A 27,441-nucleotide genomic window follows, 5' to 3' on the forward strand; every position below is an offset into this window, starting at 1 on the left:
GGATGGTGGATGAGGAGAGTTTGGGGAAGGAGAAGTAGGCGTAGAACGGTTGATGTAAGAGTTTAAAAGTTTGTTTATGATGTGAAATGGAAAATCATTAGAAAGCAAGATAGCCTAAATGCGGTGAATGTTAGAGTTATGGTATTGGGGATCAGATAAGGAAAAGCAACGGTGTATGAGGTTTTTGGCAATATTAATTGCCTTGACCGCAACCCTGACCATCTCCCTATATATAAAGAACTATAGAGCTTTTTAAATATATTATAAAGTAGTCTATGATGAAATTTCAGCTACATATAATATTTTAAGAGTTATTGACTTTTACCATTTTGCTTTTCAAACATTTTTCCATAAGAATCCATTAACAGAAATTATTTTACACTTACTTCAAGGTACAGGAAAATTGTAAATTATTTTTACTGGACTAGGTTTGACACAACACTATAACACTAAGCTATGAAGAACAACATTAGCTTCAAAGGTATTTTGACAAAATACCTTGGTGTGGTGCACACATCACAAAACCTTCACTTACCTCCCTCCCTAAGTTTTGTGTAAATTGGTGTTCGTGTTAAAGTTATTGCTATTTTGGTGAATTAAAAAAAATCTTCACACCAGGCAAAAATTATGAACAAAACATATTTCTTTTTCAATACAAACTGTAATTTAAATATTTGAATTTTAGCATTTCAAATAGAATTCAAAATTCTGCCAAAAATACAACAATTTAACAAAGTCAGTGATCTTGTTTTTTCCCTTCTGAATCAAATACTTCAGTTTTTTCCTTTAGTTATCCATACAATTTTGAAATAATTCATCTTTTACTATTGCTAATAATGAGAACTGTTTATTTTTTTATAAATGGAAAAAATTAAAGGTACTTTGGAGGAAGATTGTTTAAAAAATCTACACTGAGGCTCTGTCAAACTATTTTAATGAGAATAAAACCTAGCTGATATTAAAAAACATTTAATTCTACATTGACATGGTGAGTTTAATTAAAATTGTTAGAGTCGTTTACGAGAAAACCGAAAACTATTAAAAATTGATTTAATAAAGTGGCACTTCTAGTCTGTCCATTTTAGTAAATAAGTTGTTTCCTAGGCATATACCCCCCTTAAATATGTAATTTCAGTTTCGTACTACTTTTGATTATTGAGCTAGCCTGTTCACACACAGGACCATTTTGTGAGACTAGTTTTTTTGTGTGATCAGGACACACCAAAACATGTATTTCCATATATTCCATAATTAGGTAAGTTAAAAAAAAAATAGCTAAGAGAAAGAAAAAATAGAACAGATTTTTTGAAAATATCGTAGTTCAATAGTAATACAGTAATTAATTCTGGGCATTGCCCAACTTGGAATTTTCAGAAATATACTTTATATTACTTAGTATCACACAGTGGGTTTAATACAACCTTAGTTCTTAACACTAAAGAATAATCCTAATATCAGTATCTGATAATCAGAACTCGACTGTACTTGGCACTATTCTTTAAACCGAAAATACGGCTAAATTTCATGAAAAAAGAAACCAAAACATTTTTTAAAATAAAGTAATGCATAAAATATTGGACCTGGAAACTTGTAAAAAATGTATACTGACACATAATGTAGAATTGTATAGACAGAAACCAGTAAATTAATGAAATACTGATAGAAATGGATAGAAAAGGATGAAGAAAAATAAGCAGAGAGAAACATAATTTCTGAACAGATAGGTAAATTTCTTTGTTGTAGAAAGACAGTAGGGAGGGAGGAAAAGAATGATTACACTTGGAATCGTTATTATTATAATAACAAATATTCTATAAGTTAAGGCATAGTACTCACAATTCAAATATAGCAGCCCAATCTGGCAGAAAGAGGAGGTGGGTAAGCCCAGCACCATGAATACCAATAAAGATATCTGAGTCATGTGTAAGTTGAAGTTGTTTCTCAAAAGTCAGTGCTTTGTTATAGACAACCTAAAAAAAAAATAGTAGTTCATATTTAACACTCATGAGTTTAAATAAAACTGACACCAGTTACATATTTATGCACTTTTAGCTATGTGAAATTAATTTTATATTCAATTTAAATTATAATAAAATGAAGTTAGCCTCTTACCCTTTGAACAATAAATCTTTTGTCCTCTTTTAGTCTTTCAATTAGTTGGTCCTCATTCAGAATGTTTCTGTAAGATGACTCTCGGGACAAAACTGTAACTATAAGTTTTCCACTATCTCTTGCTTTTGTTGTTATACCCAACCTGTGCAGTATATGCTGCGAAAATGCCTTAAATAGTCCACTCCCTTCACAACCCCAAATCTGTTTCAAAATAATAATAGTTAAATTATATTACTTTTTTAAAAATTAATACAAGTAAAATTTTATAAAAGCATGAGTTTCTAATATACAGTTGAAAATATAAATGTTTAGCTAGAAAGTTCCTAGGGAACAATTTCAACATAAAAAACGAAGGCTTGCTCCAAAACGAATAAAAACTATTATCTGAACTGGTGGGAGCATCCATCTACTGGATTTGAAACAGAAAAACCTTACAGGACATGCACTCACCAATTTGATAGTTGTTTTCACTCATGTGTGGAACAAATTTTACATTTACATTATATATATTAATAAACAATATTTATTGTTAATGATAAATGATACTGTATGTGATCAATACATTTGAATTTTCATGGCTAAAGGAAAAAAATGCTAAATAATCCCTTAACTTTTCTGGAAATATTGTAGCATTAGGAAAGCTAATATGATGATCCAGCAGAACAGTGCAAAGGCTAGACTAATATATATTGTGCAATAAATTTTAACGAGAATGCATTTGACATTTACTGATTGTCAGAAACGAACACAGTTAATAACAACCTGATGAAAACTATTTGAAAATTAATATAAAATCCTAAACAAAATATTAAATGGTAAATTGAGCATTTTTTATCACATAGGGTACAAATTAAATTTTATAACTATTATTACTAACAATTGGTGTGTTGTAGAAAAGTCCGAAGATCATGCGAGGAAGGAGAGGAAACACAATATTTTTGAAGCACACTGTTTTACCACGAAATGTGTTCAAATCCCAAATTGGATGATGAGTAAAGGCCTTCCATGTTTCACCAAAGTTGGACCTATTAATTGAATTTATGTTAAATGGTAAATAAAATGTTTATAAAATACAGGTTCTCTCTGTGAGTAAGTGGTTAACTCAATTTACTTACTACTTTCTATCTTTGATAAATATGTTAAACAGTAAATAAAATGTTTATAAAATATATGTTCCTGTGATTAACTCAACTTATGATAATGAGTTTAAAAGTGAGTTCTACATCATAAGTAAATGGATTAATAAAAAATGACAGTGATAGGGAAATATCACAATTTGCAATTAATAAATATCTATAAAGTCTCATATTAATTCAAATTTGAAACTGCAGTCTTGAAAAGTTATAATTTTCTACTTAACCACTAATTCACTGGGACAACAGATATATTTAGATGGATAATTAGATAAATTTAATATATAATTTATTTAAAATGAACTGGACTATTCATCTCTAACCATTCCTTTGATCCATAGGATATTATGTACAGTTTTGAAACTTTAAATCAACATAATCTTTTTACAGCACTTAAGCCCGTCATGCCTACTTTTAAATATATTCGATTTTATATGAGGAGATACTAAAATAGATTTGAAATAATAAAAAATACCTCCTTCAGTCATGTAAAAAGGCTTTTGTAGTTAATTGGAAGCTAAGGCTGTTTGACTAGTAAGTTTATAATAGTAAGAAATGATTAGCAGTTTCCAATCTTTTCAATTTTGTATGAGGATTCCAAGTTGTTTGTTCAGATGTTCGAGATAGTTGTTTGTTAGTCCTAGATAGTCCAAGTAAGTTGCTAGTTCAGATGTGTGTATATAATTGCAGTGCTACTTTACGTCTCTTGTATAACAAATAAAATCAAAAAGTGCTCTGTTACCATGAACAGAACACAGACATTAGGGACTAAACTATTAAATATGAATATTATAAAAGTTGATTAATATTAATAGTGTGGAGAAAACATTATTATTTTGATGATAGAATAAAACTTAAGTTTTATTTATGAAAAGTTACAATTCATTTCAAAGGCTAAATTAAGAATTATTTATGATTTATAAATAATTCCTTTAAAGTATAAGATTATAAGATATTTTAAATGGCATATTAATGCATTATTTTGCAATAATAAAAATAAAAAAAGATACTATACAGCAAATCATGGATATTATGGTAAAGGAGATTTCATAGGATTTGTTGGAATTTATTTTAGTTTAGACCCCATTCTTCAAGGGTTTTGGTGTGGGATTGGTGAGTTTAGGATCCAATTGATGGGTCATTATTTACTGATAGCACACATGCATCATCACCATGTGTAGTAAAATACTATTAAGATGGGTTGGGATGTCAGCTGGAAAAACTTTATAAGGACAGGTCCAAGGATACTAACCTGAGGAACATCAGCAGATTGAGAAAAAAAGGTTGAATAGGCACTATTGTTATACTTTGAACAATCTATCAATAAGACAGAAACAAATAATATGAGATAGGAATTTAGGTGCTCCAGTGCAAAGGAGTCACACGATGAGATTGCTGGATTTGGATATTTCGAACTGGTGGTCTGGGATTATGTGATGGGAATCTAGGGTAGGTTAAATGAGTTTAAAAATGAGCTTTTCCAGGATTTTGCCCTTTATGGGTAAAAGAGAGATGGGATGGTAGGAGAATGGAAAATCTGGTGACTTTTAGGGTTTGGGCATTATTTTTGACTATTGAAAATATCCAAGGAAGAGGAAAATATGTGAAACAAAGTATGGCATAATGTATGAAAGAAATAGAATATCTTTTTGAAGGAGTTAGTAGGGCTATATCTAAGTGATTGTCATTCGGAAATATGTCAGGTTTGTCACAGTGGTTATGTAAGTCAATAGCATTCCATAAAATGATAAATAAAGGCTTTGAACACATTATAAGAGATTTGAGGGAATTCTGGTACCACTTTAAAATCAATTATAAACACTTCAAAGAAAGTTATACTATAAAATAATAATCAAGATAAAATACAAAACCTGTAAGGATAAGATTCCCAAATGAGGACATGCTTGTCAGAAGAAAATGCTTCAGGGTGAGAATTATTCACATGCTGCGAGGCATATAAGTTGAAAAAATCGCAAAAATGATGATAGAGATTGACTGCTGTGGGAAAATTTATTTTTTAATTCATTTTGGTCAAGAATTATATAACATTACAACCAAAATAAAATTTCAACAACTAACAACCTTAATTTTTTTTAAAGTTCTATCTAAGATATTTAAAAAAAAAAAATTAAATACAGATTGGTAAAACATATAATCCAATAAGGGTATGAAATCATGTAACTGAAACAAAGAGTTTGAACATACTTGAACACTTTTGAGAATAACGAATATTTCAAGAAAATATCGATAGTAAAAACACAAAAATCTTAAAAATAAAAAATAGCTAGAAGAAATAGACAACTTACAAAGTAGGTGTAAACTACTATGTAACTTTCAAAATTAGCAACTTTCTCAGCCAGGCAATTTGCTTCAGAAGAAAGAATGATTACAGTAATTGGCCAGTTTAACAATAAGGCCTAAATCAGAAATTACTTTAGTTTTTGCTTGAACAAAAGGAGAAATTACAACAGAAAATACTACTTTATATATTTCTGCCTGTTTTATAATTTAAACTATTTACCTAATAAAAAATGGAAATTAACATACATAAAAATTAATACTGCATACTTGCATCAATTTTCATTATAAATGTTGGAGTGTTAATAAAGATATCACATTGGTTCCTACGAATAGGAAATGGTGATTCATCAAAGAAACGCAATTCAGGTCCCCACGATTGCAATGGACTGATATGATCACATTGATTTTTCAGCTTGCCTCTATCTAATCTACAATTAAAAGAATATATCCATAGTAACTCTTATTTTAGCACCAAACTAAGTTGGAATAAGTGAAACAAGCCCCTTCTTACTTGCAATAACCAGTTATATCTCCCATTGATAGAACATCCATGTTATATCTTATTCTGTCCTTACGTGTTGCAAGCGATGTAAAGTTAACCAATATATTTCTACCACGACAAAATCGCAAATGTTGCGAACATTCTAATGATGATTCCCCCTAGAAATAAAACAGAAAAAGTCAAAACCAAGGAGCAATTATAGATAAGGACAAAAATATATGTATACTATACTTGGACAATAGGCTTGCATATTGTTTGGAGTTCCTCCAGTTGTTCTTTAACATAACCAAAATCTCCTTGTTTGTAGAAAGTGTTAATTTGTTCAAACTTCGACCTAACCCACCCTTGATGATCACCTGGGCAAGTAGGTCTTGAAAATGAATTTTCTGCTTTGCAATTTGGTTCATAACCCCAACACTTATTCTTCCCTAAATATTTCTATAATGATTGTTAAATTTCACAACATAAATAATTCTTAACTAAACAAATATCCAGATTACTATTAATATATGAATATTTACCTTAAAAGGGCAATTAGGATCCTTTTTACACTTCTCAGCTTCCTGGGGAAAATTACTAAAATAGTATGGCAAATGTTTCTTAGCCAAATTTATACTATCATAATAATTTCCATTTGATGATTTACTAATACTATAAATCGACGATAGGATTACTACTAAAAATATCTTACAAGAGATCATTTCCAAGATCTCTAGATTACTATGGAATGAAACAGCAACACATAACAGGTAAACTTATAACATTCATGTTCAACAAAAAAGTCACTTAACTAGCTATGAGCGTAATGGAAACTAAACAGCATGCCATAAAATAGAAACGGTTAGAAACGCCTACTTTCAAACCAAATATAGAGACCGAACTGGTTTACATAAGTGAACTGGCGGATTTAAAATGATTTGAACCCACCGGCACAATCCTTATGTAAGGTTATAATAGCTGAAAAACAACTAGATGCAAAAAATCGATTTCTGTTGTTGGTAGGTTTTGTTCAGGTTTGGTCAAGGTTAAAGTTGAAGATGTAGTGTTGATGAGAGTCATTTTTACAGCTTATAGTGATTAATTTGTTTTAGAAATGGGGAAGTCTTCTAAAGATAAACGTGACATTTATTATAGGCTGGCAAAAGAAGAAGGATGGCGTGCGCGAAGTGCTTACAAATTGCTCCAGATTGATGAAACTTTTAATGTATTCAAAGGTGTCACTAAAGCTGTGGACTTATGTGCTGCTCCCGGTAGTTGGAGCCAAGTTTTAGCTAAAAAATTAGACTCAACCAATGGCAACCCTAAGATAGTTGCTGTTGATCTTCAAGCCATGGCACCTCTCCCTGGTGTAGTTCAGATACAGGGAGATATAACTAAGGCAAGTACTGCTCAGCAGATTATTAACCATTTTCAAGGAGAATTCGCTGATTTGGTTGTTTGTGATGGTGCTCCCGATGTTACAGGTCTTCATGATATTGATGAATATATCCAAGCCCAGCTATTACTTGCCGCTCTTAATATAACAACCCACATACTTAAGCCTAAGGGATCATTTATTGCAAAAATCTTTCGAGGCAAGGAAGTTTCCTTACTCTACTCTCAGTTGCGAATATTTTTCAAAAGGGTGACCATAGTGAAACCAAGAAGTTCTAGGAACTCAAGTATCGAATCATTCGTGCTTTGTGAGGACTTTAGCCCTCCTATGGGTTATGTTCCTAATATGATGAATCCACTGCTAGAAAATAAGAGTGTAAACTGGGATTCATTAAATGAAGTCAATTCATACATAGTGCCTTTTTTGGCTTGTGGTGATCTAAGTGCTTACGATTCTGACAAAACTTATCCATTAAACTTTAATGGTAAATATGAACAAAGAGAACCTGTGCAAAAACCCATTGAGCCCCCTTATATGGAAGCAATGTCTCTTATTAGCAAACCAGGTGACACTCACATTCAAAAAAGTGAAATAGATTCACAGTAATGATATGAGTAATGATTCTGTTTTTTAATTTTAAAGTTGTTTGTGTTTAATTATTATTTGAGTTAGTATTATAAATATAAAGATTTTAATGAAGAATTTTATTTTTATTTACATTATTTTTAATAATTTTACAAAAACTATTTTTGTTGGTTATAACTTGAAACTGTAAAGTGATTTACATTTATCCCTAACCTCTGTAAAGGATCTGATGTGGATTTGTCCCTACTTGTGTGGTAGTCAGTAGCTGTGATTCAATTAAAGTATTAATATTATAGGTTATAACACACAGCAATAGACCATAATGCATAAGTGAGTAAACACCCAACCACCAGTGACACTTGTATACTGTTGCTGTGTAAAGTTATGGGGACCTGTTCAATTTAAGGGTTCATACTTCACCAACTGCCTACCTGAATTTCTGACATTTAAGAATCAATTTTAAAATTATGGTGCTGCTTAATTTCATATAATAATTGTAATATAGCCACTACTTTAATAATTAAGGAGGTCATGTTTAATCCAAGATAACTTTTTTATATTAACTAATATAGAATTTGTAAGTAAATGGCTTAAAGTTCATATTTATATTTATTTTATCTATGATTATAAAAACGTATAATACCTTGAAATTAGGTTTCTTTTTTTAAAAGGTATTAGTAGTTTTTATATAACAGACTCGTAAAGGGATATACAATGTTAAGTTTCACTTTTATTATAAACTTGTTCATAAGATCTGTAATTAAACTTGAGACCCCAAGTAACATATACTACTTAATAGTTATTATGCTAGTTTTTAAATAATTTTAATTTGACTTTTCAGAAAATAGAATATTTGAAGTGTTTAGTTTCAAAAACCAAATGAATTCGCTTTTTTCTTGAACTGTTTTTTCTCATAAGTTCTCAAAGCTCTACATTACCAAGTGAAGCCCTATTGACAAAAACTGTCGCGATTTGGTTTTAAAAATAGCTTCATAGGGTTACCTGAATCAAATACCTTGTGACAGTATATTGCAGGTGTCTCCTATAAAATTTTTGATAATGGATGAGCTATTTTTAAAACTAATCATCTCATTTCAACAAAAATAACCTTTGTAGTTTATTTTTAACATTTCATTGTTTTATATTTTAAATAATCTTTTCAATTTAATTAAATAATTCAGTCGATCAGTTCCATTTTATTCTCTAATTATCGACATAATTTTGAAGATCCTGCAAAAGATGATGATCTGTTGAGACCAAATATGTGGATGAAGATATTGTTTATATTTTTAGGTACCTTTGCAGTGTATAGTACTCCATAATTTCAAATGGTGTTAAAAAAGGCGAAAAGTCAGTATAAATGTTGAGAAAATTGTCAAGTTGTTCAGTTTTCTTGATTTTTTTTTAATTTAAAAAACTTTTTATGTACATTTAATATGTAGTTTTTAGTGGAATGATAATTTTAGACAAATGAACACGATAAAGAAATAAAGGAGCATTTTCTACAAAATTCTAATTTTTTTCAAAGATGCATGTTACATTCTTGCCCCAAACCAAACCACACGTAATGTTAATGCACGTTTTTACATAGTGTAACTACTGAAATCATGCTATCACACCGCTTTTATTTTCATCAGATAAAGTAGCTGTGATATTTTGTGAAACTCAATGTAAATGATTTATGGTAAGTACATTAATTTTCTGTATGTGGAATTAGTTACATTTTATTACTGAAAAAATATAATGGTACATTAGACAGTAGGAAATGGATCAGGTATCAAATATTTGGGATCCCTTTGACATATGTAGAGTAGAGAGTACTTGGCTATGAAAATTTTACTCTCCACAGTTTCTTTTCTGATTTATGTTTGGAGAGGGGGGAGAAGGGGTTCTGGAGTATGAGGAAATGTTATCACATCCCTTTATTTATATCAGGTAAAGTTGCTGTGATCTTTTTTTGAAACTCAATCTATTTCTGTTGGAGGAAGATAGTCCGGGTGACGGTGAAGAAAGGAATGAAAATAGTAAAAGAAAAGTATTTATTGTTAGCCAATGTTTCGCCCCACTTTGCAGGGCTTTCTGATGGTAGTACTAAGAACAACTGTTCTGTTCAGTTGTGCTTTGTACTCCTGTCAGTTTCTTTACCACCACCCGGACTATCTTCCTCCAATCTACTTCATATGGTCAACTATCTTTTTCCAATATAAATTATTTCTGGTAACTACATTAATTTTCTATATATGATATTAGTTACATATTATTATTGAAAACTACATGGTAAATTAGGGAGTATAGTAGCAATCCTACCATCTTGGTAAAGTGGTGCGGTATAGACTGATCTTTTGCCTTAAACCAGAATTAGGCCATTTTCTCTCCCTATCAAAAATACTCCCAAATTATTTAGTCAGGTAACCAGTATTGTAAAAAATCTTTCTAGTTAAAACTAAAAGGATCTTCGAAATACTTGACAAATGGCGGACCATGATGGGTGACTGTGGGGAACAGGTTAAGTAAATGAAACTAACTTTCTGCAGGTCATTCTGACTACATCTACACTGCATTGGGCCTGGAGGAAGACAAGCATATACATCCCCACTGAGAGTGACTTCACCCTCCCCATGAAGAGAGAACTACCTGTTGCTGTACAAGAGGAAGAGGGAAGTGGAGCCAGAACATTTCAGCCTAGATCTTCGTACTACATATACGTTTATAAATATTTAGTACTAGAATATACTGATCCACTATGCTCATTGTTATCCTCTGTCTCCTAAGGATGTGATTCGCAATATGCTATTAAATGCCATCGAGGAGTACTACGTGTTACAATGAATAGTTAAATATTAACATACGGCGTTTGCCTGATCACAGTAGTAGTTCAGGTGTTAACTGATAAGATGCGTGTGGTGGTGATAAATAGGATTGAACAGATGTGAAACATTGTGAGATGGTTATGCTCCGTTACTGTATGTAAATTGTTATTTATTATATCAGCTCAAGTAAAACAATTTTATTCACTAAGAACAAAAAACAAACAGAAACAATGGACAAATTTCTGAAACCTAGCTGATTCGATGGGAGACCTGACTCACCTACTACCGCTAAGGAGTGGATTCACTGGCTGAAGACCTTTAGGTCTAGATGACGCCATCAAACAAGCCCTCGCATTGGAAGCAGCTCAAAAACAAGCAGAAGGTTACATTCAACCTTCAAATAGTTTCTCTAGCGCAAGGGCTACCCTTGTTCCATCTCAGGATACACCTCTTACTCTGGAAGCAGACTCTACTATATGTGCCGTTCCCAAGTTTAGCAAATTGGGGAACAATTGCTACTTTTGTGGTCTCGATAAACATTCCAGATCCAAATGGCCTGTACGAGATGCTGAATGTGGTATAAAGGGGGCACTATGCAAGAGCATGAAGAATAAGTGCCACTACCAAAGTTTCTGTACCCATTATAGCATCAGTAATTAATAACATTTGAACCTACGGAATCGAGAAGTCATTCCAGTAAGAATCAATGATACTCTCGCTCGCTGCTTGATAGACACTGGAACTTCAACTAGCTTCATAGACCACATTTTCACGCTCAAACACATGATTCCTCTTACTCCTGGAAACGGGAGGGTCTCAATGGCCTCCATTTCGCTCTCCACTGTAATTGAAGGATACGTCACAGTCAATCTTAAATTAAATGAACATTGCTATCCTTCATGCAAATTAACAGTCATGAAAGAAAAATGAATTGCGCTGATGAGTTAATAGGCCATGACATACTCATGGAACATTCAGATGTTTCACTCTCTTTCGGTGGCTCAAAGCCTCGACTTACGATATGAGTCTCTACTTGGGCCTCTGTCGAGCCTCCTCGCTTATTTAGCAAATTATCAGCAGAATGCAAACCTATAGCTACTAAATCCAGATGGTATACTGTGACTGACCTAACGTTCATTCGAAGTAAAACATCTAAACTTCTGTCTGAGGGTGTAATTGAGCAACTCTCCTTGGCGGGCTTAGGTACTTGTTACAGAAAGTGAGCACCGCAAGAAACGTATAGTCTTGACTAGTCGCAAACAGTGAACAAATTTACGTTTCCTGATGCATATCCACTCCCTAACATTGATGATTTGGTTAGGAAAGTTGCTGCACACAAGATCTTCAGCACGAGCGACTTTCTATCAGCATACCACCAAGTACCCATATTAGAAGAAGAAAAGCCATTCCCAGTTTTCGAAGCTGCAGGTAAACCCTACCAATTACTCGACGCGAATCCCTATTGGGGTGAGAAATGGTGTTTCCTATTTCCAGCGTGTTGTTGACGAGGTAATAACACAAGAGACGTTAACTGGGGTGTTTTCGTACTTGGATGATATAACTATACGTGGAAAGGACAGTAATGATCATGATTTAAATCTTTCTCGACTCCTTGCGGCACTAGATAAACTTAATCTAAAAATCAACAAAAGTAAAAGTAAATTCAATCTAACTTCCATATATTTGCTTGGACACTATCTCATAATGATATAAGAACGGATCCTGGGCGCCTCAAACCACTTTTAGAAAATGTCACCACCTCATAACACTGCATCACTTAAGAGGGCCCTTGGACTCTTCCACTCGAAATGGATATCACACTACTCAGATAAAATTAGGTCACTGACAGACTGTAAGACATTCCATTTGGATCATCAGACGGCCCAATATTTTTAAAACCTAAAACTGAGTATTGCTGATGCTGCAGTAAAGATAATAGATGACACTGAGAAGATGGTAGTAAAGGCAGATGCTTCAGATGTGGCCCTGGCAGCAACTTTGAGTCAGGCTGGTCGGCCTGTGGCATTCATCTCACGAACACTCACCAAATCTGAACGAGCACATCCTGCGATTGAGAAGGAATCACTGAACAGATGGAAGTTCTTTCTTTTAGGAAGAAATTTCCAACTTTTAACTGATCAGCAAGCTCTATCTTTTGTTTATAACCGGAAACATTCTATTAAAATTAAAAACGATAACATTCTACATTGGCGTCTCAAGTTGGCTCCATTCCAATTCGATATAACCTACCGCTCTGGGAGAGAAAACGTGAAGGCTAATACCCTTTCCAGAGTTTGTAGCTCGGTCTCTAACGATCGGTTGTTGGAGTGGCATCGATCGCTAAGCTATCCTGGTATCACCACAATGGTTCACTGGTTGGGCTGCAGGAATTTCCCTTTTTCTGTTGAAGATGTTAAAAGAGTAAATTCAGCGTGTAAAGTTAGTGTAGTAAAGCCCCGTTTTCTGAAATCTACAGGTACTCTTATTAAAGCGACAGCTACTTTCTTACGAATCAACATAGGGGACTTGAAGGGACCAATCCCCTCTAAGACGAGGAACTACTACATTGCCTGTAAGGACACAACATCTGCAACTGTAATAACGTGTCTTACAAATCTTTTCGGAACTCCAGCTTATCCGCATTCTGATAGAGGCTCTTCCTTCATTTCACGGAAGTTAGTCTCATTTCTACACTCTAATGGAATATCCACAAGCCATTCACGCAGTATGACTAACCCCCTTTAAGTTATCTACCGTCCGCCTTAGTTCTTCTCTATCCTACCCCAAAGCGGTTACCACGTTATTCTGGGATGCGGCAAGAAAAATAAAATTTTCTCAAAATATCAAGAAAATTTAAATATTAAATAAACACTACACTCCAGCATTTACGTTACAATTGCAGTTTTTCCACATATTTAGTCACTATAAGGATAATTGTGTCGACATTTTTTAGCTGGTGAACTCCACGTGATCAGAACTCCTTCTTTTTAAGATGTTGTAGTTAAAAATACAGCAATTATCATAATAAGATGTCCGACTTGATATATTGGTAAACTCCTAAACTGTTTACTGAAGCTAACAACTTCGAACACAAACATGAGTGACGACTGAGGGTCATTTGGAAAGAAGATATCGGATGGCAGTGGTAGGGACCAAAATCTGTCGTGAAAAAGAAAGGTTTATGATACACTGGTAAATCCCCATGATGTTTGGAAACTGCTTCCCTCTCTCATGTTCCGCAACAACTGGAGACTAGTTCCTTCCTCTTGCAATCATCTCTTTCTTTATATTGACTGGAAACTGGTTTACTCCGGACGAAGCACTTAAGCCTTCTGTTAAATCTTATTAACCATTCTCGACATAACATATTTAAAGCTCCACATATTATGTTATTTCCATCTGTAACGCAGTTATTTTAAAAATGAAATTTCTATAATGGGATCGTGGAACAAAGAATATACATATCAATATCTATTTATAAGTCAAAATAGAAAACCATGAAATTAGGACCCACATCATTGCTTACAAAATCTGCAAACATCCATCCAAAGTGGTGTACAAATATATTGATAAGAATATAAATGTATCAAAGTTAATTCACGCATAATGTGTATAATTGCTTTTATTTAACTCATAGTTTAAGTCCATTTGAATTTAATAAGTATAACTTTCATTTAGGAAAGAAACACGGTGTAATAAAATGATGCAATTGATTTATTAATAGCAACAGGGTGATGTATTTACTTTTGTGTTGTAATTGAAGGATACCTATTTAAACTGGAGATCTTGAAACGACAATTGATAGTAGTTGAGGGGTCTGCACATAAAGGTTCAGAGCGACAGTTTTGGGGAAAATAATGAAATCACTCATAAAATGAAAGCTAATAATACAAATGTAGAACGGAATCTAGACCTTTTCCCTCGTTCTGCCGACCTTGTAATATATCGAATCGTTTTCTCTGACGTTTGCATCAAGGCTAGTTTACGTGTACTGCGGATATGAGGAGGATAAGTGGAATTTTTAAATTTTTGTAAGACCAAATTAGTGAAAATATTATTTGCTCGGATATCGGAACCTGCGCCCTGGAATCCGACGTTGCCAGATGTTCGAATGGCAACTAGCTTCAGTTTTCCTCTACAGATAAAAATTTAGTGCCCTATTTATCCGTTGTTCACTTCTCTCAGTGTTTCACCTCGGCTTTCATTTGTTCTTTATTAAGTTCCTAAATAGTCTACTCAGGGAAACTATTTTCCGTAAACTTCGAACAGGTTTTTATATCAGTTCACTTGAGTGCAGGTAAATATACAGAATAGGTTATATCTGTTATCACTCTTTATTATGAATTTTAATTTTAAAAAAGAATAATCTTATATTATTTTTAAGCAACCCTCTTTTTAGTTTCTCTTTACTTACTTTTTGTTTCAACATTTTAACAATTTAGCTTATATGTCAAATAACTTTTACTGAGGTTTATGACATCAGCTTTTGTTTCCTAGAAAGTTATTACTATCTCTCATTAGAAAAAAAAGTCACAAATTTTATTGCATCTGGTGAAGCCATAATAAATAATTTTTTGTTATTTTTAAATATCAGATGTATCCAAAATTAATTTCTAAATTCATCTACTTCTGTTTTGTGGATATCTTAGATGCATACTTTTAAAATGACTCAGATCCATTGCTAGCTTGTGAAGTGTACTTTTTTAAATTTTACTGTTCAGTTTTTAAAGTTTATTTTTACTGATTCAAATAATTTTTAGCAGATTTTATAATAATTGTTTATAATTCTTCTGTTATGTTTTTTATTTTTTTGCTTTATTTTAGGGGACACTCACATCAATGTAGAACTTTCTGTGGCATCTGCGATTAAGACCATTTTTTTTAGTTTGTTTAATTTTTCAATGGCAGAAATAAATGGCTCCTGTGGGTTGATTGAATGTTCTGTTGTCTTAAACAACATTGCAGTTGACACCAGTATTGAGTTTGCAGGCTTCAGATCTGAAGATTTGTGCACAGAGATTTCAGAGGTTTCTCATTCATCACCAACTTGCTCACAGACAGTGATAGTTGAAAATAGTGCTGATATTGGTGCTTTTTCAAATGTTGACAAATCTGAAAGTTCTTCCATCGTAGGTGATAAAAATGAATGTGAAAGTGATTTTATTCATGAATCAGGAATAAATGATTCTTCGGCAATATCTAAATATAGTGAAAAACAGGACAGTACTGTGGTCACCACATTAGCACAGTGTAGTGATGAAGATTGTGGTAAAGATTTAGTCAAGCAAGAACTTGAGTGTAGTAATGACTTTAAAGATGATTCAAAAGACAGCAGTGATTCTAGCTTCAAGAAAGGCTCAACTGTCACTATTGAGGAATTGAAAGTAGTCGGAACAGAACTTGGTGAAGAAAGTTCTTCTGGTATTAGTGACGAGGAACAGGCAGGAGAAAGGCATTGGGATATGGGCTCAGCTGCGTCAAGCTTAACATTTGGTACCAAGGAGCCTGAAGGTAGCGATTCTGGTTTGAGCTCGGACGTTAAAGCAGACTCCCTTTCATCTGATGATTTAACAACTTCTCCCTGGGACCAGCGAACACCAATGCCTACAATCAAACCTAAAAGTATGTTGAAGCGGCCTGGATCAGTTGAAGAACCACATCCACAACCACCAGAAAAGAAGGCTAAACGATCTATTGCTTTTGGTGAAGTAAATGTGTATTACTTTCCAAGAGCTCAAGGTTTTACATGTGTTCCTTCACAGGTAAGAAACATTCTATTAATTGTAATTTAAAGATCAGTTTTTTTAATTTTATTTATTTGTCTTCTAAAAGGTAGTAACTATTTTTTAAAGAAATCCTTAGTATATCTAGTGGTTAAATATGCTTGGATGGAATTGGCATGAATAATCCCTTATGTTAAGCTATTAGTTCTATGTCATGAATTATTACTTTGTAATATATATAACATGAGCTTTCCTTCCAACATTCTGCAAATCGATTCTGCAACAACCTTTTTTTATCACCATTAACTAAGGAATGAGAATTATGCCTTACCAGTGTTAAAAATTAAATAAATAAATTAAATGCTGTGAAAACACTAAGTTAGGTGAAAAAAAAACAAACTAATAACTATACATCTATTTGAAAATCTAAGTTTAGGGAAAAAACAAACAAAATAACTGACTGTGACAACTATAAAATATATGAAGATCATCTGTAAAATTAAATTAAATCATCTATCTAAAGAATATTTTTTTAAAGTTGATCTCATATTAAATTTAACTTGATCATATATTACTAAAGATGTAACTTGTATATCAAGTTTTGTATCGCATTTTAATTTTTATCTATTTGAGTTAGATTAATATTGGAGAATTTTTCTTTTATGCACAATAGACTAGGATCGATTCAATCTATACGTTCTATTTTACTGTTTATATATTGTTTACACAAAATGTTGTTTAGTGTAAATAAATCTTTGCATTCTCACTTTCCTTTCCATTTACATAGTTTCCATATAATCATTTACTTTATAATATTTTGTGTAAACGATGTAACCTAAATGGTTTTGAAAATAATGTAAATATAAATAGAGGATAAGTGATAACATAAACATTATGAATGGAAAATGAAACATATAATGTGAATCAACCTTTAACTGGCTCTCCCACTTAACCGTCTGACTTGTTACCTCTGCCCTGACCTGGACAGATAAGCAAGTTTCTACTGAATTTTTTTTCTTTCTTTGAGGGGATTATTTCTAATAAAATTTTAGATTTGAAGTAACCGATTTTAAATATATGTAAATATTCAATTTTTTTTATTTATCTTTTTATATTTTATGAAACTGATGAGTTCATATTAAGCTTGGTATTTTTATTATTTTGTATTTATTAAGAACAATTAGTCATGATTATTGAATATTTTGTATTAATTTCAGTAATATTGGTTGTACCATAATTATATCATGTTGGATATAAGGGCATTAGTCGAGTCTTTTGCTGTAGGTTTTTCTGATCAGCATGAGAAATGCTTTTACTTAGAATTTCTTTTTGTTTTACTTTTTATCATTTTTGATCATCAATTGGGAAATAATATTTTTTCAAATAGATGAAATATTTAATTGATATTATGGATCAGTTGTAAATAAAGTAACACATTTCCCTAACATAGAATATTTACGTGTAATAGTTATTTTTTAAATGGTTTATTAAGTACCTAGTTATATTTATTTAGTATTGAGTGTATTTTATGAAAAATGGTATATTAAATTTCAAATTAATAACATTTTCCTGGGTCTGTAATATATATAGTCGTTACTATTTACGGGCTATATAGCTTTTTTTCTCTTATTTTCTTTTACATACTAATAAAATAGTGCGTACATAAGGATGAAGAATTGTGACCGAACTTGGGTAATTATATCTCTGTTATAATAATTTTATTACATCTATCTCACTTAGTGCCATTAACATTAATTTATGGCAATAATTTTTCAAAATTGTTTTTAATTGTAATTAAAATAAACAGCTAATATTAAATATTGATTCATGCTGGGCTAGTAATCGGTCTAATGTGATTTAGATGTCAGTTGTTAACAACTAAACTTTTTTTTTTATGTTAATTATTTTTTTAATATGTTGGGATTATGAATTTTAGCTTTGCCACATTGGTCAGATTTATAATTAAAGCAATAGCATTTTTTTAATTTCCTAAATTCTAAACTATTCGAGCACAACTTATTAATTTTGCAATTTTAAATAATAAATAATAATAATTAAAAAAACTGATATTTTGCTGGTTTGATTTATGCAACAAAACAGCTATTCTTTCTCTCTTGTTCAGAAGTTAGTTTGGCATTATTTCTCTTAAAAAAAAGGAAGGAGCTTAAAAGTTAATTTGTTGTAGTTTCTTTAATTTCATATCATCTACTTAGTTCAGAATTGGTAGAATAATTAATTTAGACTCTGATTAATCAGGAAAATGTAAAAATCCTTTTAATAACCTTTAGAGTAGTCCTCGTGTGATTAATATTATTTGAATATAAAAAATTCTTAAAGAGGCAATGTTTCACACAGAATTTTCTTTCTGTACTTTCTTACCTAAGATATGTGCAGGAAATTTGTTTTATTGATCAAGTTGAGGCATAGCTACATAGGAAAATATATGAGTTAATACTGTGGATCTAGATGAAAGAGGAAATGCTCAAAGAACGGAAGAAGGTGGTTGGTTTTTTAACAATTCCTAAAAAAAAAAGGACAAACTGGATTATTAATTGTAGGGACATTTACAAGGTACTGTCAGCATTGCTGGTAAAGCTGCTGGTAAAGAGAGCAGAAGATGTTTCAGACAAATATTGATGTGAACTACTCCCTGGAAGATCTAAAATTGTCCATATCTTCTCTATGAAAATTATACTTACCAAATTCCATTAATGGAATTTCAATTAACACCAAATATTTATTGTTTATAAACAAGTTTATTATAGTTCAAAGAAAAATTAAAATTTATAGTATATCCCCTTAACATTTTTTATTTTTATTTATTTATTCAGCCTTACCTTGCCCTGTGGGCAATACCGACATACAGCTGCAGTTTAATTATCAGAAGACTGCATGCAAATGTAACAATTAAAAATTTTGAAAACAGTTGTTTTTTTCCCAGTTGTTTCAATAGTTGGTTGTTATCCTCCTCTTATCCCTGTTCTGCTCTTCCTCTGCCTTGTGGCCTTCCAGGAGCCGGTCTTTTACGCCTTAGGTTGAAATGGGCTTGGCCTACTGAACTTTTCCACCTGTATATAAAAATCCTGGTTATCCCCTTAACTTGAAATTAAGATGACATGCCAGGAATGATACAAATTTAAGGAATGGGAAGATGATTTTTTTTCTAGTATTATTTTATATGGTTTTGGTGTTAGTAATGAGATTGATTTGCATGAGACCAGAAGGATTTGTTTAAATACCAAATGAAACATCTAGCTTTTGAAGATAAAGTATAGGCACCAGAAAGAAAAAGTATTTCTATAGATAACCAACCAACCTATTCTAACCTGAGTTGGAAGGTCGAGTTTCATTTTGTGGGACAACCATAAAATAAAATTCAAACCATCCAGGCTAGAATCCAACCGATGCCTCTGCAGTCTCAAGGCTGCTAAGTTGATACTTCAATACAATTGGCTGCAATGGCCTCTTAGAGTTCATGGGAGTTTTTAAAACCCAGTAAGAGTTAGTTTCCCTGGATTCAATTTCTTTAACTGAACCATCAGTGTACCAGACTAGAATCCCACTTTCACAGTTGGGGTCCCCTTTCTATTTATTATTGTCTGGGATAGTTACTTTGATGTTTTTCTCTAAGTAATATTTTCTGAATAAATAATTATTTCTTGAGCCAGTCTCCCTTTCCTTAAGCTCAAAAGGATTTTTAAATGCCTTGGACACTTTCCTGGTTTATGATTGCATGTATGTTTACTCTGATTGCTCTTTATGTCCAACTATGTTAGAGAATTATGTATTAAGCATTACCCCTATTACTCCTGTCGCACCTAGGCACAGCACACCATTCTACGTAATCTCTCAAGCTTCATTTTTATAGTTCTTTCAGCTTCAGGCTATCATTTTCTTGATAGATGAGATGATTTCCCAATCTATACCTACTAGCTTTAGTTGTATCAGAGCCATCTCTGCTATCCAAATATAGCTATTTGAAATTTAACCCCAAGGTCAATTCGTAGGTCTAGACTGACTATGATGGTTAATTGGAAAGATAAGAGGATGCCTGAAACTTAAGGATAGTCTGCAGGTAAATTGAGAGTAGTCAAATGATGCACCACACCTAGTGCCATGATGAAATTAAAAAAGAAGATTTATATAAGACTATGCTTATATTATTTGAATAGACTATTTTCTTTATTTTAGATGATGATTTTAGGTCATAATAAAAGATTAGTGAATATGTTTTTATTTTTTAACATGTGCTCAATGTGCAATTATAGATTAATTAAATATTTTTTACTATTAAATTTGTGTGAATCATGGTCTACTTATTGCCATTACTTACTTAGCATTGGCTCATTATTTATTTTAGTGAAAAAATTAAATAAAAACTCCTTTATTTATCTAAATATTTATGTGTTGCCTTTTGTATTAATAGTCTGATTTAAATAATCTCAAGTAATTTAAATGATCAAGACATTTTTCATTCAAATAGGGTGGGTCAACACTTGGCATGTTACTAAATCATACCGATAGAAGAACATTTAGTTTAACTGAACATGGATCAGAGCAACGTAGAATTCATAGAGAGATGCTGGCACAACTTCGGAACTCACCGGGAACTCTACCTTCATCTTCTTCTGACTCAGACACTGATGACCAAAATACTGAATCAGAATTGGATCCAGATAACTATTTTTTCCTACAGGTATGTTTTAGAACTTTTTAAAAATTTTAATTGCTTATTACATAGAATGTGAGCATTTTTAATTATGCTGGTTGATAGTCATTATAATTTGAATGTTATCATAGTGGAGGAGTGTGCTCCATTTGACTTTTGTTTTTATTGGTTTGTTATCTACAAGATTTCTAATGTCTTATTCATGTGATAACTTAATTTTTAGTATGCTACAGATTTACTTCTATAATTAATATCCCAAACGAGGTGAAACTTCATGTTTTATTTTAAAGAACTATATTTACATAGAATATGTATTTATTAAAACTTCTTGGAGTTTATCTACTCCCTGCCCTCCTTTAAGGGTTTAAAAAAGAAAAATCTGTTAATTGTGGTGAGGTCTGGTATGGATGCTCTTTATAGGCTTTTTAATGGTCCCTTAATATAGAAGGGTGATTCATCAACACCTTGGGATGATTAGTACAATTTTGATTAAATTTGGTACGTCTGATATTTAACAAAAAATAACTTGGGTATGAATTTAACTCTTTTGTGCATTAACTGTTGTAGGGAGGAGGTTGGTTTGCATTTACAGATAAGGATAGTTGTCAGGGCAACTATCATAATATTTCTCTTTTTTTAAAGTATTAATGAATTTTGTTTCTAACAAAACCGATTCACTTTTTTTTTTCATTTTATTTACTTGGTAAATGCTTGGCCTCATAATGAAGTGAGCAAAACTCAAAAGTTTAATTCAACGACTGTTAAATTTCCATAGTGGATGGAAATTGGGAGGCAATAGTGTACAGTATCATGATGGTTAAAAGAATCACAAGTACCTGCAAATTTATTGATTGATAAAGTCCTGTGTTAATAATTACAAATTGACCAATAAATAAAATGCATTTTTGTTTTAAATTTATTAAAATTAAAAGTTTGGAAATATATATTGCAGAAAAACCAAAAACCTAACAGCTATTTCTTCTTGATAATCAGCTATCATTTCCTTTAAAATCAGAGTCAGGCATAAAACTAATTACAATTACTTGCCAATTACTGTAATTGGTAATGCATAAATACAATTACAAGTAATTGCAATTAAGGGACCACAAGCTGAGCAAAAGTAATTGCAATTACCAATTACATTCTTATGTAAATGTTATTTTTCCCTAGAATTTCAAGTAATTACAATTCCAAGTAATTGTTTTACTATAACACTAAAACATGAAAATAATATCCAGTTTCAGATTGCATGTTGGTTTATAGATCTGTTATCATATTACGGTTTATTTGTATGTTTTCGAAGATGCTGGATATAAATATAAAATCAATTTTAAGGCTGCATGCTTACGTATAAATTTAGTTTTACTTTTAGGATTTTTGCTCTTTAGAAATATGTCTATATAAACTGAATTCTCATATGAGTTAAATTATATATAATTGTCATTGCTATTACTAAGGGTCAAGATGTAATTGTAATTACAATTACTTAGCATCAAGAAGTTATTATAATTGATATTCTCAAATACAATTACAGTAATGTGTGGAGTAATTGTAATTACTTTACACTGTTACTGTAATTGTAATTGTGTCTTACTTCAGTGTGATTGTACTTCAAAACCACTAATTTTTGATGTTTTAGACAATTTAATAATTATCTTAATGTAATCATATTGTAACTGAAACATATAATTGAAGATGTAATTAAATTACTCATGTAATGATTCCTGCCCAACTCTGTACAAAATCAAAGTTTTATTGTTCTAATAATTCAATATCAAGAACTTAAATCAGTTTTGTACATTTGGTAGTAATTAAAGGAGCATAAAAGATACAGTAAAAATCTTTTTTTTCACGTGTGATTTATGCAAATGTTCTAGAAGATTCTATTTCCATTAATTTAACTTAGTTTTTTTTTCGTCAAGCATTTGCTGGAATCATCAAGATTTTCTGAAATATGTCATTATTTGTATTTCTGAAAATTTACATTCATTGCAAATGGTTTGGTTTCTTCTTCAGTTCATATAATTTGTATCTGTAATATTTCTTATGTTTTGACTTTGGAAATTTGAAGCTTAAATCTTACTAAAATTCAAATCAATTATTTCATTATATAAAAATAGCCAATTGATTGACCCTCTCTTCCACTATTTAATCCAATTTAAAATGTAATTTCTTATCAGCAGTGGTTTGCAGTGAAATGCTCCTGATATTACTTACCTAAATGTTTGAAATAGTCAATAGAGAATGTATTGAACTGATATTTTTATTGTTCATACTTTCTATTAATATTGCTTTGTTTAGTAATAATCATAGTTAATTATATTTAAAGACCTTTTCTATACATATATATTTATCTTATATATTTCTATTAATTTAATATCAAATTTTATGAAGATGCTAATTGATGCATTGTTTTTTTAGCCTGTTCCAACAAGGCAGAGGCGAGCTCTGTTGAGAGCTGCTGGAGTACGTAAAATAGATTCTCTTGAGAAAGATGAGTGCAGAGATATTCGCAGTTCACGAGAATTCTGTGGCTGCTCCTGTAAAGGTTTTTGTGATCCAGATACTTGTGCTTGTTCTCAGGCCGGCATCAAATGCCAGGTATCTTCAATTCAGATTTAAATAATATGCATAAAATTATGAATAAATTTCAATTATGCTAATAATACACACACCTCTAATTTTTGTTTCTCTTATTAAATTTTTTTTTTATATAATTTTTGAAATGTTCAATAGCATGTTCAAGTAATATACGAAGTTATAGTTTGTCTTTTGAACCATGAGGCTGCATGTTGTGTATACTTTTTTTTAACTTACTTACAAATTAATATGAGTTTACAATTTTATCTACAAAACAAAACTGTACTCAACAACTTTTGTTTATTATTAACAGGTGGACAGACTAAATTTTCCCTGTGGGTGCACTCACGATGGCTGTGCTAATTCTAATGGGAGGATAGAATTCAATCCGATGAGAGTAAGAACTCATTTTATCCATACTATGATGCGAATAGAGATGGAAAAGAAGAGAGAACAAGAAGAAGAAGAAGCTAGACAATCAGAATTGTCTGGATTCTCCGGGTATCGCCAAGAGGTCTCTTATGCAAATTATCCATTTGAATCAGGTTTTTCATATCCCTCATATGGCTATCCATCATATGAAAATGATTTCCAGCAGTATGAGTCCTTCCAAAGCAGTTTCAGGTACCCAGAAGAGAAAGGGGAATCTTTCTCTGAATTGCTTGCTCCAAACCGATATCAAGAAACCAACCTGGAGCAAATACAAGACCAGGGTCCTTCACAAGATGCTGAGAAACCTCAAGAAGAGACCGATGGAGAAAACTTTGGAGAAATTATTAAAAAAACAATGGTAGAGAGTGTAACAGCTTAGGAATAGCTATTTGTTTAATGTGGTGTTATTTACGTATGTGAATTGAACGTATTACAAGTCAATGATAAATTTATAATTTCTCTAGTAAGTCACTGATTTGCTGTTATTGTTATAGCTAAAAAATTTGTTTTAATAAAAAAATGCAAAGATGAAAATTTTAATCCACGTTTTAAAGTATTATTATCGAAATCATTTAAAATTTTGTGCAAGGAAATTTTGTTAATGTATTCAGTTGTTTATTGTGAGGTAAAATTTTAATTTTTTTTTTTTTAATTAAATGGTCTGTTTTAAATTGTTTCTATATTCAAGGGAGAAAAAAAACCATGTGATATTGTTTTGTATAATATCATTGATGTTGTATATTCTAAGGTTTGGTGCTCATGTAAATATTGTATGTTTTATTTTGTATAAATTAGTTTTGTTGTATATGAATATTTCAGTTATGTTATTGTTCCTATATATCCGGAAATTTATTTTAAAATCAGTTTTTAGTTCTATTTATTTTCTTATTGTTTGTTCTGATTATTATTGAATTTATACTGTAGGTTTCATCATTGGCAAGAATCATATTTGAATGATAGTTGTATAATAAATATTTTCATTCTCTATTACCACAGTTAAAATTTGTAAAATTATTAATAAGGAATTGATTATCTTAAGAGGTATGAAAGTTTAATGACTTCACAGCTGAATATAGTAGAATTATTACTATTTTAAATGTTAAGTATTTCTTTTAACATCAGAATATCTACCAAGCAAAAAAAAAAAAACAACAAAAAAACCTCAGATATCTAGGTGCATTTCTCTACAACTAGTGCTATTCTTGATAGACTTATAATTTTGTTTATCCCACCAATCCCCTTATGTGTACCAAGTCTCATAAATTTATTTATGAGACCAACAGAATTAATTGTACCTCATCTAAAATGTTTGAATATAAAGATTCATATTTATTGGACATGGGTCAAATAAGTTTTTTATTTATTATTCTTTTAAGTTGCTATAGTTTTTTTTAGATAGAATTTTAATTTTTAGGGAAGTTATTAAAAAAATATTGTGGGTCCAAAAGTTAGTATTCAAAATTTTAATTGTGTTAGTATGTGTCTAAAACAGTGGTGGTATTTAATTTTTTTTTTTTATTTAATCTTTTAAATTATTTTAAAATCATTGAGTTAAAAATTGGGGTCGATGATTACTGGATATTAATTTTTATACACTTACCTACTTACCTTTTAGTTAAGGGTGACCAGATCTGCTAGTACCAGAGTCTTTGTTTTATAAATTATAAAGCAGTTTGAAATGAGTGTCCTTTCTGTATTGGACTATACTGCATCCTCAATCCAATACTCACATAATTCGAAAATATAACTTAATGGTTAAATTGGTTTTGAATATTTTTATTTTATAATAAAACTCGTTTTTTATTGATATCAAATTAAAATGTTGATTCATGACATATATTTCATTTATGTTGTTCAAGAATGAGTTTTAGTGTTAAATAAAAATCTTTTGAAATCTATTTTCTCAATGGTTAGATTTGTGAGTTAAGTATTGTATTGTGGGCTCGATATGACTTTCATGTGAAGCTCAATAATTGTTAGTAATGCATAACTGTTGTCCTAGTCAATGTGCAGTTATTTTTATGAAATTGAAGACTAGAAATAGTGAATAATGTTAGTGTTCAAAAATCTAAAATGTTGTTTCAATGAAACTATTTTAACTGGCATGCTGTATGGTTTAGTAAATGTTTTAAGTGCCTGAACACATTTGAAGTCGTTCGAAATTTTAAAAAAAATGTCGCCGATGTAAGTGCCAGAAAATTCGATTTATCAATTTTACATTTATTCTAGATAAATTTTGAGTGCACTTATTGTTTACTATTTCCAGACTTCAATTATTAAATAAAAGTGTCTCTTGAATGTTTCAAGATGTAATTAATAATTATTGTATCAGTATTTTACTACAGATCATTCTTGTATTTAGACTCTACTATACTAATATGAACTTTCAATTTTGGCAAAGGATATTCTGTATTGACTCGGTTAATACTAATGTAAATTATATCCAAAGCAAATAAAATGATATAAACTTCATTTTTTCTATTTCTGAAAATATATCAGATCTTTTAGGAAACCTCTATGTAATAATTATACTTTATATTAACAAATTAACTAATTGTTTTCACTAACACTAACTTTCTATGTGCATAATCAACAAGGGAATTGATAGGTTTATTATAATCAAGCAAGTTCCAATTTGTTTTTATTCTTAAGATTATGATTGTGATTAAATTTTTGTCTAGTTATTTAAGGAGCGTTTTATTTATTTTTTTTTTTTATGTCTATACATACTTCATATACTTCCGTGTAATTTAATGATATTATTACCAAATATTTTCCTTTACTAAACATTAAAACCCTAGGCCAAGAAGTTTCTCATGTTACCTGGTCACCTTCAGTATTTACCTCATTGTGTCTGCATTGAATTGTGATTATTTAAAATTTGATGAAAGTGTTTGATATTATTAATCAATCAGTAAAAGTATTAGTAGTGATATTATTTTTTTTTTTAAATCTCGAAGAGATTGATACCTATATTAATAAATAAATATTAACAATCAGCTGACACAAAAATTAAATTTAAAATTATGCTAATCAATAACAAAGTTGGCATTTCTTACAATTTTTAAACTATTGGCCTTAAGTTTTTTTAATGTTCATAAAATTTGATAAAATAAATTGCAAAAATGTATTAAAATTTGCCGAGGTATTGAGAATACTTGTTATCTAAAGCAATACAAATTCTGTAGTTGAAAAAGAAGAAATATATGATGCTTATGA

At 31.0% G+C, this 27,441-nt stretch overlaps 4 protein-coding genes across 5 annotated transcripts in view; 3 read left to right on the plus strand and 1 right to left on the minus strand.

The window, feature by feature from the left end:
• The window catches only part of Eogt (EGF-domain O-GlcNAc transferase), a 16,744-nt gene extending 9,727 nt beyond the window's left edge, over nucleotides 1-7,017 (minus strand). For both annotated transcript variants that reach the window (XM_014430756.3, XM_014430758.2), the window contains exons 1-8: nucleotides 6,570-7,017; nucleotides 6,280-6,486; nucleotides 6,058-6,206; nucleotides 5,814-5,974; nucleotides 5,117-5,243; nucleotides 2,990-3,137; nucleotides 2,113-2,313; nucleotides 1,837-1,970 (exon numbers count right to left, since the gene is read on the minus strand). In XM_014430756.3, the coding sequence (XP_014286242.1) occupies nucleotides 1,837-1,970; nucleotides 2,113-2,313; nucleotides 2,990-3,137; nucleotides 5,117-5,243; nucleotides 5,814-5,974; nucleotides 6,058-6,206; nucleotides 6,280-6,486; nucleotides 6,570-6,749 (1,307 nt within the window). In that variant the 5' untranslated portion in view covers nucleotides 6,750-7,017. The remainder of the gene's footprint in view (nucleotides 1-1,836; nucleotides 1,971-2,112; nucleotides 2,314-2,989; nucleotides 3,138-5,116; nucleotides 5,244-5,813; nucleotides 5,975-6,057; nucleotides 6,207-6,279; nucleotides 6,487-6,569) is intronic.
• Nucleotides 7,018-7,032: 15 nt separating this feature from the next.
• Nucleotides 7,033-8,125, plus strand: Trm7-32 (tRNA methyltransferase 7-32). The gene has a single exon (XM_014430759.3). The coding sequence runs from the start codon at nucleotides 7,142-7,144 to the stop codon at nucleotides 8,027-8,029; it is 888 nt and encodes a 295-aa protein (XP_014286245.1). The 5' UTR covers nucleotides 7,033-7,141; the 3' UTR covers nucleotides 8,030-8,125.
• Nucleotides 8,126-12,771: 4,646 nt separating this feature from the next.
• On the plus strand, nucleotides 12,772-13,563 carry LOC136796128 (uncharacterized). The gene has a single exon (XM_067048913.1). The coding sequence runs from the start codon at nucleotides 12,772-12,774 to the stop codon at nucleotides 13,561-13,563; it is 792 nt and encodes a 263-aa protein (XP_066905014.1).
• A 991-nt stretch (nucleotides 13,564-14,554) lies between these two features.
• Nucleotides 14,555-26,694, plus strand: Axud1 (AXIN1 up-regulated 1). The gene is made up of 5 exons (XM_014430762.2): nucleotides 14,555-15,115; nucleotides 15,643-16,580; nucleotides 21,025-21,237; nucleotides 23,632-23,811; nucleotides 24,104-26,694. Exons 2-5 carry the CDS (start codon nucleotides 15,720-15,722, stop codon nucleotides 24,599-24,601), a joined length of 1,752 nt encoding a protein of 583 aa, XP_014286248.1. The 5' UTR covers nucleotides 14,555-15,115; nucleotides 15,643-15,719; the 3' UTR covers nucleotides 24,602-26,694.
• Nucleotides 26,695-27,441: the final 747 nt, after the last annotated feature.

Source organism: Halyomorpha halys, unplaced genomic scaffold (assembly GCF_000696795.3).
Source record: "Halyomorpha halys isolate HHAL.00 unplaced genomic scaffold, Hhal_1.1 Scaffold912.1, whole genome shotgun sequence".
NCBI classification, from domain to species: Eukaryota; Metazoa; Arthropoda; class Insecta; order Hemiptera; family Pentatomidae; genus Halyomorpha; species Halyomorpha halys.

Bases quoted from the DNA above. Each gene is read 5' to 3' on its own strand.
- Trm7-32 (XM_014430759.3), top strand. From the start codon at position 7,142: ATGGGGAAGTCTTCTAAAGATAAACGTGACATTTATTATAGGCTGGCA.
- LOC136796128 (XM_067048913.1), top strand. From the start codon at position 12,772: ATGGTAGTAAAGGCAGATGCTTCAGATGTGGCCCTGGCAGCAACTTTG.
- Axud1 (XM_014430762.2), top strand. From the start codon at position 15,720: ATGGCAGAAATAAATGGCTCCTGTGGGTTGATTGAATGTTCTGTTGTC. The intron at 16,581-21,024 runs GTAAGAAACATT...TCATTCAAATAG, and splicing joins TTACATGTGTTCCTTCACAG to GGTGGGTCAACACTTGGCAT. The intron at 23,812-24,103 runs GTATCTTCAATT...TATTATTAACAG, and splicing joins AGGCCGGCATCAAATGCCAG to GTGGACAGACTAAATTTTCC.